The sequence below is a fragment of the Oncorhynchus mykiss genome, chromosome 14, assembly GCF_013265735.2.
Source record: "Oncorhynchus mykiss isolate Arlee chromosome 14, USDA_OmykA_1.1, whole genome shotgun sequence".
NCBI lineage: Eukaryota > Metazoa > Chordata > Actinopteri > Salmoniformes > Salmonidae > Oncorhynchus > Oncorhynchus mykiss.
Genome location: NC_048578.1, coordinates 9,207,501 through 9,219,659, shown reverse-complemented (window position 1 = coordinate 9,219,659; position 12,159 = coordinate 9,207,501). Strand labels below are relative to the sequence as shown.

General features: G+C 45.3%; 1 protein-coding gene across 1 annotated transcript in view; it reads right to left on the bottom strand.

Annotated features, from left to right (window-relative positions):
- Positions 1-52: 52 nt before the first annotated feature.
- drp2 (dystrophin related protein 2) overlaps positions 53-12,159 on the bottom strand; it is a 211,869-nt gene continuing 199,762 nt past the window's right edge. The window contains exons 22-25 of the mRNA XM_036942883.1: positions 5,413-5,662; positions 4,299-4,416; positions 4,012-4,101; positions 53-3,416 (exon numbers count right to left, since the gene is read on the bottom strand). Of these exons, the coding sequence (XP_036798778.1) occupies positions 3,397-3,416; positions 4,012-4,101; positions 4,299-4,416; positions 5,413-5,662 (478 nt within the window). The 3' untranslated portion in view covers positions 53-3,396. The remainder of the gene's footprint in view (positions 3,417-4,011; positions 4,102-4,298; positions 4,417-5,412; positions 5,663-12,159) is intronic.

Sequence of the window (12,159 nt, the reverse complement as noted above, 5' to 3'; positions counted from 1 at the left end):
CCGTCCTGCAGCAAAGCACCCCCACAACATGATGCTGCCACCCCGTGTTTCACAGTTGGGATGGTGTTCTTGGTGTTTGACTGTGGATATAGATACTTTTGTACCAGTTTCCTCCAGCATGTTCACAAGGTACTTTGCTGTTGTTCTTTGGATTGATTTGCACTTTTCGCACCAGACTGAGTTCTTTTGATTATCCCACGATGTCAAGCCAAGAGGCACTGAGTTTGAAGGTAGGCCTTAAAATACATCCACAGGTACACCTCCAATTGACTCAAATGATGTCAATTAGCCTATCAGAAACTTCTTAGGCCATGACATTATTTTCTGGAATTTTCCAAGCTGGTTAAAGGCACAGTCAACTTAGTCTATGTAAACTTCTGACTGACTGGAATTGGGATACAGTGAAATAATCTGTCTGTAAACAACTTTTGGAAAAATTAATGGCTCCAACCTAAGTGTAGGTAAACTGCCGACTTCAACTGTAGTTCTGTCTGATGAACTGCATGCCACAGTGGTGTAATCATTCATTCCACCTTGCCTCTCATACCTCACTATCGTCCAAAATACACAAAACATTTCTATAGGTCTACAGGACCTATGGGTAGTTCCTTTTGGTTTCTAGGCCTAACCTCTTCCCCCAGCTATAGTTCAATAGATGCATTATTTCACACACAGAGAGAGATGCGATGTGGCCACTGCTGCATATAGTCATAGCCTCAAGTACTCTATGTTCAGGGTGGCTCATCAAGGTGTAATGAGATGTATAACATTAAAGAGTTTCCAAGGAGTTACCATTTCTTTGTGTTGGATGTTTTTTTTTTCTCCCACTCGAGCACTTCTTTGTTCCTGGATCCTGACATGTTAGGTAAGAAAGGATGCCGGTGCATGTCAGCGCTCGAAAAAGGTAGAACAGATGATAACGACTATCTACTGTATGCCAGCTAAACACTAAACAGTGGCAGGCCTCATTAAGGTGGGGGAGGACAGGGGGAGGTATGGAAACGAGGCACTCTCTCTTCCCCATATGGTTATTAGCATTTCCATTATGGACGGCGCCCCACCTTGCCGACTCACGACCTGCAGCGCCGTGTCCTTGGGGGACAGTTCCCTAGCAACGGCATCAAAACAAACAAGACAGGCACAGCGGCGCTCAACGATGTCAAATGTGAACGTTGGCGCCTGGAGGGGATAAAGCCTAACGAATACCGAGATGGGATTCAAACACATCTTGTTCTTGGCCAATAAGGTCAGGACGTTCTCTGGATTATTGGAAACCATTCGCATCATGTCTCCCTGCGAATGTGGGTGTAATAACTTTATGGTTATGGAAGTGGTATGCTACATAATAAACCCAGAGCATCTTTCCTCTTTCCCAGGAAATAACTCACCTCCTGTCTGTCTCTTTCTGGAGATTTGCTGTGGCAAGCACATCATAGTGGATCGCTCCTTTCAGCTCAGCCCAGGAGTGATAAACGGACCATTTCTTCCTCTTGTCTCTCAGATCTCCACCCCCTCCCGAGCCTCCCTTCCACCTCCCTTCCACCTTCCATCCGTCCTCCCTCCACGCCTCCAAAAAACCCTATTTGACCCCAGCCTTTTCTAACTAGTCTCTCAGGTGCTAGGCCGCTCTAGCGCTGTGAATTCCCACTGTCTTCCCTTTCCATACTCTTAAAGCCTCTCTAAATCCACAAATACAATGCAAAATGCCCCAGACCCCTAAACCGAATCTCACCTTGTATGAAATCCACATCCACCCACAACACCCCACTGATCCAATCTTGTCCTCTGATTGCGAAAACGCTGAGTGAACACACTGAGCCAGTACTTTAACATCTGGCCACAAGCATAAAAAGAGAAAAGAAGAGAGGGAAAGCGGGAGCCAGGGCCAACTCTGTTCAATAATGTTTCAGGTAGCAGCATGAAAACACACGTATTAGACCGTGACGGGCTCTGTTTGGGTTTAAGGCAAATAGACTGTCCTCTGCCTGGATTGTCACATGATCCTGGTGTGATGGTAGCCCAATCCCATATCAGACTCTAGCTCCTACTATCCTAGGCATTTGTGTACCCCTGAAATGTTTATAGAAGAAATATGGTGAGCCTTCCACCCAGCAGAGGGAAAAGTGAAGTTATTAGCATATTGCTTATCTGATCATTTCAGATGATGTGCCATGTAGAAAGGGCTAAGAGTTGATTTGGAATTGGGCCGCTGGGTTAATGTGGTCAATCCTTCCTAGTGTCCTTGGAGATGATGGGGGGGGGGGGCTTGTGCACCCTGCCTCCCCATCTGTGCACAGTGGGAGAGAGGAGCCAGAGTCCACAGTGGAGGGCCCGGCATTTAACGCTAGACACTTTCTCAGATAAACACACTTAGGCATGATACAAATTAGCCTCGACTCGAGACCCTCTTTCTGAACACTACGAGGCATATTCACAGCCTATCTCGCTCCACTGCTCGTGGATGTGGGTGTAAGCGTGTGTGTGGCTGTGTGTGTGTGTGTATCTGTTTTTTGTTTTCCTGTGTGATATGAATGTTGATATGAATGTGTGTTAGTACAGAATGAGCGTTCATATGAAACAATGCGTACGTGTGTCTGTGTGCTGCGTGTGATGGAAGCAGTGAAACTCACAGTGCACAGAAGCAGGGCTGCCTGGCCTGGGGGGCACTTTGACTGTCTTAAATAAATCATTGGGTTTTACTGATGATGTGTCAGTCCCACAGTGTCAATAAGCTCGTTGTGGGTCCCGCTGGCTACCCGGCAATCTGCTCTGTTCTGCTCTGGGTACGGCTGCCGCAGCCACCCAATCACAGCCGCATGAAATGCAGCCAGCCTGTCCCAAATCAACAGTGATGCACATGAACGCCCCATTAAAAAAAAAGAGAAGTTTGAAACGCATTGGGGGGAATAAGGAAAACACACATACATACTGAGAGGAGCACACAGTTACTGGCACTCAGACAGAACAAAACATGGGGAAAATCCCCAACCGTTTTTGCATTGTGTCAAAGTCATTTTCGTGGAATGTCCTTGTGCTGTACAGATATAAGGCTTCACACCTTCGGGCAACTACACAGACGCTGGTTAGCACAGTGTCTTGGCTGGGCTGCTAGCGTTAGCCATAGCTAACACAGTTTCTGCCTGGCTGGGCTGCTAACATTAGCCGTTAGCTTCCTTAGCTGGTTAACACAGTGTCTGGCTGCACCGCTAACATTATCCATTAGCCTTAGCTTGTTAGCATAGTGCGTGGCTGGTCCTGGACGTTGGCATTAGCTGTTAGCCTTTGGCTCCCACAGGGGTGAGGGAGAGGGGTCAGCTCTCTGACGGCAGCTATATGGGGCACGGGCCATCACGCATCCCATCAGGCATCACTCTGCACTCCAGGCCCCGCCCTAGGTTAGATGAGTGACGTTGCTCCTGGAAGAGGAGAGAGGAAAAGAAAGTGTCCATTAAGAGTGAAGATGATGTGGTTTAGAACACATGCAGAATTGCCAAATCTGTACTAACAGATGAGGGTTTGGCTGTAGAAACACTGGATTGACCTTTATTCTGGTAGCCTTGAGGCCCAATAGGTATTAAAGGCAATGAATCCGGCACCTATATTGTAGCTTATCTTTCTAGACACTCCTCAGACATTCCTTATCTTGTTTCCGCCTCTGTTCAAGGTCATTTTGTATCACTGTCTTCAAAGTTAATTTCAAAGTTGTATCAGTCTAATTTTACTTTTAAAAAATAACAACATTTGAGCCATTTGGCAGATGCTCTTATCCAGATCAACTTACAGTAGTGAGTTCATGCATTTTCATGCTTTTGTCATACTGGTCTCCAATGGGAATCGAACCCACAACCCTGGCGTTGCAAGCACCATGCTCTACCAACTGGGGCATGTATACTGTACATCATTCAGAATTACGATATAACCCTGAGACCCCCTCAGGAAAAATCTATGTGTGTCTTCATCAGGTTCGGGGTTCTGGTTCTCTGTCTCAGGTCTGTAGGGTCCGAGGCTCACCAGGTTCTGAAGGGAAGACGTTTCTCAGCTGCTCTATGACCTCCTGAAGCTGCTGCACTGTGTCCTGTTCATGATCCTCGTCTCCATCTCCTGTCACACACAGCATCACACAGAGAGAGATGAGCGACAACGGAACACTCGATCATTCCATTCTGTCTGAACTAATGTTGTTGTGGCCCACAGAATGAGCAAAACAATGTTTTTAATCCAGGAGGTATTTCTTGGAACTCGCACCCCACCAGTGAGACCTGACCTACTATTTGGGAATGTTTGTCTTAGTAGCTCACCCGCGGCCTCTGTGTCTGTGGTCTCTCTACTGGGTCCGTCCCCCTGACGGCCTCCCCCTGACACCGGAGATGACAGGGATGAAGGTTCCGATCCGTTGGCCTCCGAGTCATCTTTGGGCTGTTGGAAAATAAATAGTGTCATCAATCCCAACAGAATTCTCCTTTTGACAGCTACTTCAGAAAACCACAAACGTTTCTTGGAACGTGTTGGGGTTGAAGGATACAGTAAACATGTACTGTAGATGCACTAAATAAGTCAAAGTGTTCCAGTGAAACTGAAGGCTGCGTTGGCTGGGGATTCAGACCTAGTTCCATGATGAACAAACGAAGATCTACTTTCTACAGAGATGAAAACAGAGGTTGACACCGAGTCGACTACCCACCCCCACTCCACCACTTTCCCTGTTCCATCACTTCATGTTGGAACGATAAACAGACTCATATAAAGAGCGTATGTGCAGGATTATTTCTTAGGAAGAGATTGAAATGCATTATATGGTTGGGAGGTTCATAGAAGTGTACAGGAAGTTAAAATCTCTATATTTTTTAGAATGTTTGGTATTCTGTCCCTCTCTTCCCATTCCCCTCTTTCCACTAAATCAGTCTCTCTTTCAATCTCCTCTCTCTATTCCCAATTTGCAAAATCTTTTCACGTGAGGAAATGTCTTTCTGTCACTCTCTCTTTCTCTCTCTCCCCTAGTGCAGCAGTACAAATTAGCTTTCATTCCTTCCTCTCACCTCTTTCTATTCCTCATTTGCACATTCATATTCCTCAACAGCGGTGTCATATTTTCTCTCAATCCAGCCACTATCTTTGCTATTCCCCTTTCTCTCTTCTGTTTAGTGTCAGTCCCATATCATTCTGCTTCTTAATCCCTCTTGAGTCTATCCCCCTCTCTCTTTCTCTCCTTACCGTAGGTATTTCCCTCTGTCTCTCGTGGTATCTATCCCCCTTCCTGTCTCTATACCTGCAGTTTAAGTCATTAGTTTTTTTCTATTTACTAGAGATGTTCTCTACCCCACCCCTCCCTCCCCTCTTTTCCAACCCATCTTTTCTTTCTTTCCTTCATCTTTCTTACCACTTTCCAATTGTTTCTCCTTCCTCCCTCCCTACCTGCAGCAATAACTCTCGTAGCCTCTGCAGCTGGGACTCCAACTGTTTGTTGTGGTCCTCCAGGATCTGCATTCGTGTCTCTAGGCGAGTCTTGTGCTGCCGAAGGACCCTCGCCTCAGCCAGGAGCTCCTCGTCCTGCTGGCCCCCCGTGGGCGATCCCGGACACCCCTCACCCCCCTCCGTCAACTGGGGCGCCGCCGCCGCCTCCTCATGCCTCCACTTCAGTCGCCGCCACTCCCCCTGCAGCACCCTGGGAATAGGAGGGAGGACAGAGAGGACATCAGCAAACAGCATTTTAAAGAGCTGGGAGTTTCACTGACACACACACTGGCCACAATAAGCTATGATAGTAAATGCTGTGAGATGTCTGCTAAAGCGTCCATATGTTGTTCATTGTCAAATCAAATCAAATCAAATCCAATTTTATTTGTCACATACACATGGTTAGCAGATGCTAATGCGAGTGTAGCGAAATGCTTGTGCTTCTAGTTCCGACAATGCAGTAATAACAAGTATCTAACTAACAATTCCAAAACTACTGTCTTGTACACAGTGTAAGGGGATAAAGAATATGTACATAAGGATATATGAATGAGTGATGGTACAGAGCAGCATAGGCAAGATACAGTAGATGGTATCGAGTAAAGTATGTACAAATGAGATGAGTATGTAAACAAAGTGGCATAGTATAAAGTGGCTAGTGATACATGTATTACATAAGGATACCGTCGATGATATAGAGTACAGTATATACGTATGCACATGAGATGAATAATGTAGGGTAAGTAACATTATATAAGGTAGCATTGTTTAAAGTGGCTAGTGATATATTTACATCATTTCCCATCAATTCCCATTATTAAAGTGGCTGGAGTTGAGTCAGTGTCAGTGTGTTGGCAGCAGCCACTCAGTGTTAGTGGTGGCTGTTTAACAGTCTGATGGCCTTGAGATAGAAGCTGTTTTTCAGTCTCTCGGTCCCAGCTTTGATGCACCTGTACTGACCTCGCCTTCTGGATGATAGCGGGGTGAACAGGCAGTGGCTCGGGTGGTTGATGTCCTTGATGATCTTTATGGCCTTCCTGTGACATCGGGTGGTGTAGGTGTCCTGGAGGGCAGGTAGTTTGCCCCCGGTGATGCGTTGTGCAGACCTCACTACCCTCTGGAGAGCCTTACGGTTGAGGGCGGTGCAGTTGCCATACCAGGCGGTGATACAGCCCGCCAGGATGCTCTCGATTGTGCATCTGTAGAAGTTTGTGAGTGCTTTTGGTGACAAGCCAAATTTCTTCAGCCTCCTGAGGTTGAAGAGGCGCTGCTGCGCCTTCTTCACGATGCTGTCTGTGTGAGTGGACCAATTCAGTTTGTCTGTGATGTGTATGCCGAGGAACTTAACTTGCTACCCTCTCCACTACTGTCCCATCGATGTGGATAGGGGGGTGTTCCCTCTGCTGTTTCCTGAAGTCCACAATCATCTCCTTAGTTTTGTTGACGTTGAGTGTGAGGTTATTTTCCTGACACCACACTCCGAGGGCCCTCACCTCCTCCCTGTAGGCCGTCTCGTCGTTGTTGGTAATCAAGCCTACCACTGTTGTGTCGTCCGCAAACTTGATGATTGAGTTGGAGGCGTGCGTGGCCACGCAGTCGTGGGTGAACAGGGAGTACAGGAGAGGGCTCAGAACGCACCCTTGTGGGGCCCCAGTGTTGAGGATCAGCGGGGAGGAGATGTTGTTGCCTACCCTCACCACCTGGGGGCGGCCCGTCAGGAAGTCCAGTACCCAGTTGCACAGGGCGGGGTCGAGACCCAGGGTCTCGAGCTTGATGACGAGCTTGGAGGGTACTATGGTGTTGAATGCCGAGCTGTAGTCGATGAACAGCATTCTCACATAGGTATTCCTCTTGTCCAGATGGGTTAGGGCAGTGTGCAGTGTGGTTGAGATTGCATCGTCTGTGGACCTATTTGGGCGGTAAGCAAATTGGAGTGGGTCTAGGGTGTCAGGTAGGGTGGAGGTGATATGGTCCTTGACTAGTCTCTCAAAGCACTTCATGATGACGGATGTGAGTGCTACGGGGCGGTAGTCGTTTAGCTCAGTTACCTTAGCTTTCTTGGGAACAGGAACAATGGTGGCCCTCTTGAAGCATGTGGGAACAGCAGACTGGTATAGGGATTGATTGAATATGTCCGTAAACACACCGGCCAGCTGGTCTGCGCATGCTCTGAGGGCGCGGCTGGGGATGCCGTCTGGGCCTGCAGCCTTGCGAGGGTTAACACGTTTAAATGTCTTACTCACCTCGGCTGCAGTGAAGGAGAGACCGCATGTTTTCGTTGCAGGCCGTGTCAGTGGCACTGTATTGTCCTCAAAGCGGGCAAAAAAGTTATTTAGTCTGCCTGGGAGCAAGACATCCTGGTCCGTGACTGGGCTGGATTTCTTCCTGTAGTCCGTGATTGACTGTAGACCCTGCCACATGCCTCTTGTGTCTGAGCCGTTGAATTGAGATTCTACTTTGTCTCTGTACTGGCGCTTAGCTTGTTTGATAGCCTTGCGGAGGGAATAGCTGCACTGTTTGTATTCGGTCATGTTACCAGACACCTTGCCCTGATTAAAAGCAGTGGTTCGCGCTTTCAGTTTCACACGAATGCTGCCATCAATCCACGGTTTCTGGTTAGGGAATATTTTAATCGTTGCTATGGGAACGACATCGTCAACGCACGTTCTAATGAACTCGCACACCGAATCAGCGTATTCGTCAATGTTGTTATCTGACGCAATACGAAGTGAACATATGTACTATGTCTGCTCATAGTCCATATGTTTACTGTCTGCTCATAGTCCATATGTTTACTGTCTGCTCATAGTCCATATGTTTACTGTCTGCTCATAGTCCATATGTTTACTGTCTGCTCATAGTCCATATGTTTACTGTCTGCTCATAGTCCATATGTTTACTGTCTGCTCATAGTCCATATGTTTACTGTCTGCTCATAGTCCATATGTTTACTGTCTGCTCATAGTTCATATGTTGTTCACTGTCTGCTCATAGTCCATATGTTTACTGTCTGCTCATAGTCCATATGTTTACTGTCTGCTCATAGTCCATGTGCTCATAGTCCATATGTTTACTGTCTGCTCATAGTCCATGTGCTCATAGTCCATATGTTTACTGTCTGCCCATTGTCCATGTGCTCATAGTCCATATGTTTACTGTCTGCTCATAGTCAATATGCTCATAGTCCATATGTTCACTGTCTGCTCATAGTCCATATGTTTACTGTCTGCTCATAGTCAATATGCTCACAGTCCATATGTTCACTGTCTGCTCATAGTCCATATGTTCACTGTCTGCTCATAGTCCATATGTTCACTGTCTGCTCATAGTCCTTATGTTCACTGTCTGCTCATAGTCCATATGTTTACGTTCTGCTCATAGTACATATGTTCACTGTCTGCTCATAGTCCATATGTTTACTGTCTGCTCATAGTCAATATGCTCATAGTCCATATGTTCCCTGCCTTCTCATAGTCCATATATTCACAGTCTGCTCATAGTCCATATGTTCACTGTCTGCTCATAGTCCTTATGTTAACTGTCTGCTCATAGTCCTTATGTTCACTGTCTGCTCATTGAGCACATGTTCATTGTCAACTCAAATAATGAGCAGATAATTATCACCAGACATGGTACGAATTTGTGTTAACAATCACTTAACATAATATACACTGTATGCAAACAGATATTTAATTGGGTTGCGATTTCATTGAACTGTTGGTCGAAGTTAACTCAAGTTTGACAAAAAGACGAACTCTGTGGATTAACTTTCACAGCTCATAATCTATTTCTGTCTCTATGGAGACAGACTGCCTGTCTCTATAAAATTCACACAGACAATAAAAAAATTGATTTTCAGAGCAGCGGTATTGTGTGGTATTCTATGTCCTTACCAATTTTCCCAGAGCAAAGACAGTTGAGGCATGGGATGACGGTACTAATTCCACCACAGGAGCATTCTTACAAAGTAGACAGTCACGACCTCCACACTCACGGTGAGCAAACATGTTTTTGTCAGATTTTTGGGGGTCAAGCACAGTTTACAACATATGACCTGGGGTCCTATAGGCCAATTAGAATAAAGGAGGACAACTCCTAGTGCTAGATGAGGAACACACAGGATATACTTCATCATAAAATGGGAAAAACAGAAATAATACCAAACTGGGTCAAGGTTTCAGACATCCAAGGGCTGTGTGTATATATGGCATTAATCTAGCACCATTAACGTATTATTCACCAAGGACAGAAGGAAAGCAAATGAACGTGTGTGTGTGTGTGTGCGTGCGTGCGTGCGTGTGTGCGTGTGTGTGTGTGTGTGTGTGTGTTGGCCAAAAGGTCAGGGACATGCAGAAAATACAAAAAGATAATAATTCAGATGAATCACACCTATGAAGGTTGCCTCTGATGTCAAATTAAGTGGATGGGAAAAGGAAATCTTCTATCAAATTTTGGCTTTGTTTACATACTACTTAATATAGTACACTTATCAGAATTTGGTTGTAATTCAGAGAGGTTAGAACAAGTATCGAGATCTTCGATGAGGCTGTGCTGGGATCCAAATTGTGGATTTAAAAGAAAACATGACTCATCGGCGTACAATGACACTATGTTTTTAAGGGCTGGATTTCTAGCCCCTTGATATTACTGTTGGATCTGATTTTTAATAGCTAAAAGTTTTAATGGCCATAATAAATAGATATGCGGATAATGGACAACCTTGTTTTACTCCTCTTGACAGTTTTGTACTATCGAAGAAGTAGCCATTATTTACTATTTTAGGCATAGGGTTACTATTACAGTGCCTTGCGAAAGTATTCGGCCCCTTTGAACTTTGCGACCTTTTGCCACATTTCAGGCTTCAAGCATAAAGATATAAAACTGTATTTTTTTGTGAAGAATCAACAACAAGTGGGACACAATCATGAAGTGGAACGACATTTATTGGATATTTCAAACTTTTTTTACAAATCAAAAACTGAAAAATTGGGCGTGCAACCCCTTACTCAGTACTTTGTTAAAGCACCTTTGGCAGTGATTACAGCCTTGAGTCTTCTTGGGTATGACGCTACAAGCTTGTCACACCTGTATTTGGGGAGTTTCTCCCATTCTTCTCTGCAGATCCTCGCAAGCTCTGTCAGGTTGGATGTGGAGCGTTGCTTAACAGCTATTTTCAGGTCTCTCCAGAGATGTTCAATCGGGTTCAAGTCCAGGCTCTGGCAGGCACACTCAAGGACATTCAGAGACTTGTCCCGAAGCCACTCCTGAGTTGTCTTGGCTGTGTGCTTAGGGTCAATAGACGGTTGTCCTTCTGTAAGGTTCTCCCATCTCCACAGAGGAACTCTAGAGCTCTGTCAGAGTGACCATCGGGTTCTTGGTCACCTCCCTGGCCAAGGCCCTTCTTCCCCGATTGCTCAGTTTGGCCAGGTGGACAGCTCTAGGAAGAGTCTTGGTGGTTCCCAACTTCATCCATGTAAGAATGATAAAGGCCACTGTGTTCTTGGGGACCTTCAATGCTGCAGACATTTTTTGGTACACTTCCCCAGATCTGTGCCTCAACACGATCCTGTCTCGGAGCTCGACGGACAATTCCTTCGACCTCATGGCTTGGTTTCTGCTCTGACATGCACTGTCAACTGTGGGACCTTATATAGACAGGTCTGTGCCTTTCCAAATCATGTCCAATCAATTGAATTTACCACAGATCGAGTTGTAGAAACACTTCAAGGATGATCAATGGAAAACAGGATGCACCTGAGCTCAATTTCGTGTCTCATAGCAAAGGGTCTGAATACTTATGTAAATAAGGCTTTTATTGTTTTGCTTTATCCATTTTAAAATAAGGCTGTAACGTTACAAAATGTGGAAAAAGTCAAGGAGTCTTACTTTCAGAACGCACTGTATCTTTACTGATTAGATCATGTATGCCCAGTTTATAATTTATCGACTTTAGCAAGTCAGTTTCTGCACTTATTCCCGATGGTGAAAAGCATAAATTGTTAATGTGCATCGAGGAGTCTCGTTTTCTTTTGGGAGTTGGTTCTCCATGCTTACTCTCTGACATGTTCGGGTGTTGATTGTATTGCTGATATTGGTCAATAAACTCCCAGCAGTGTTCCATTTGTGTTGTGATTGTTGTGGACGCTTTGAGGACATGAAAAAGCTGGGTCTTTTATGGGCCACTGCTTTAACAGGTGCACTTTGTAGTCTGTGTGTGGTGTGTTTATGACTTGGGAAGGGCATTGTAAACTCTGATCATAATAACAATGGTTACATTTACATAGCACTTTTAACTAGGTCTCAAAGTGCTTAACCTTGTCTGGCGGCACTCATGTCATCCACTACCAATGTGTAGTTCTCACATTTGGTGCCAGAAGCATAATATAATTGATTATGATGGCCTTGGTAGTGGCCCTGTAAGCTTCCAAGACCTAATAGCTCTAAGTCCTAAAGGTTCTACGACCAAAAGGTCATAGGTCCTAAAGGTTCTACGACCAAAAAGGTTATAGGTCCTAAAGGTTCTACTACCAAAAGCTTATAGGTCTTAAAGGTTCTAAGACCAAAAGGTCATAGGTCCTAAAGGTTCTACGACCAAAAAGGTTATAGGTCCTAAAGGTTCTAAGACCAAAAGGTCATAGGTCCTAAAGGTTCTACGACCAAAAAGGTTATAGGTCCTAAAGGTTCTACGACCAAAAGCTTATAGGT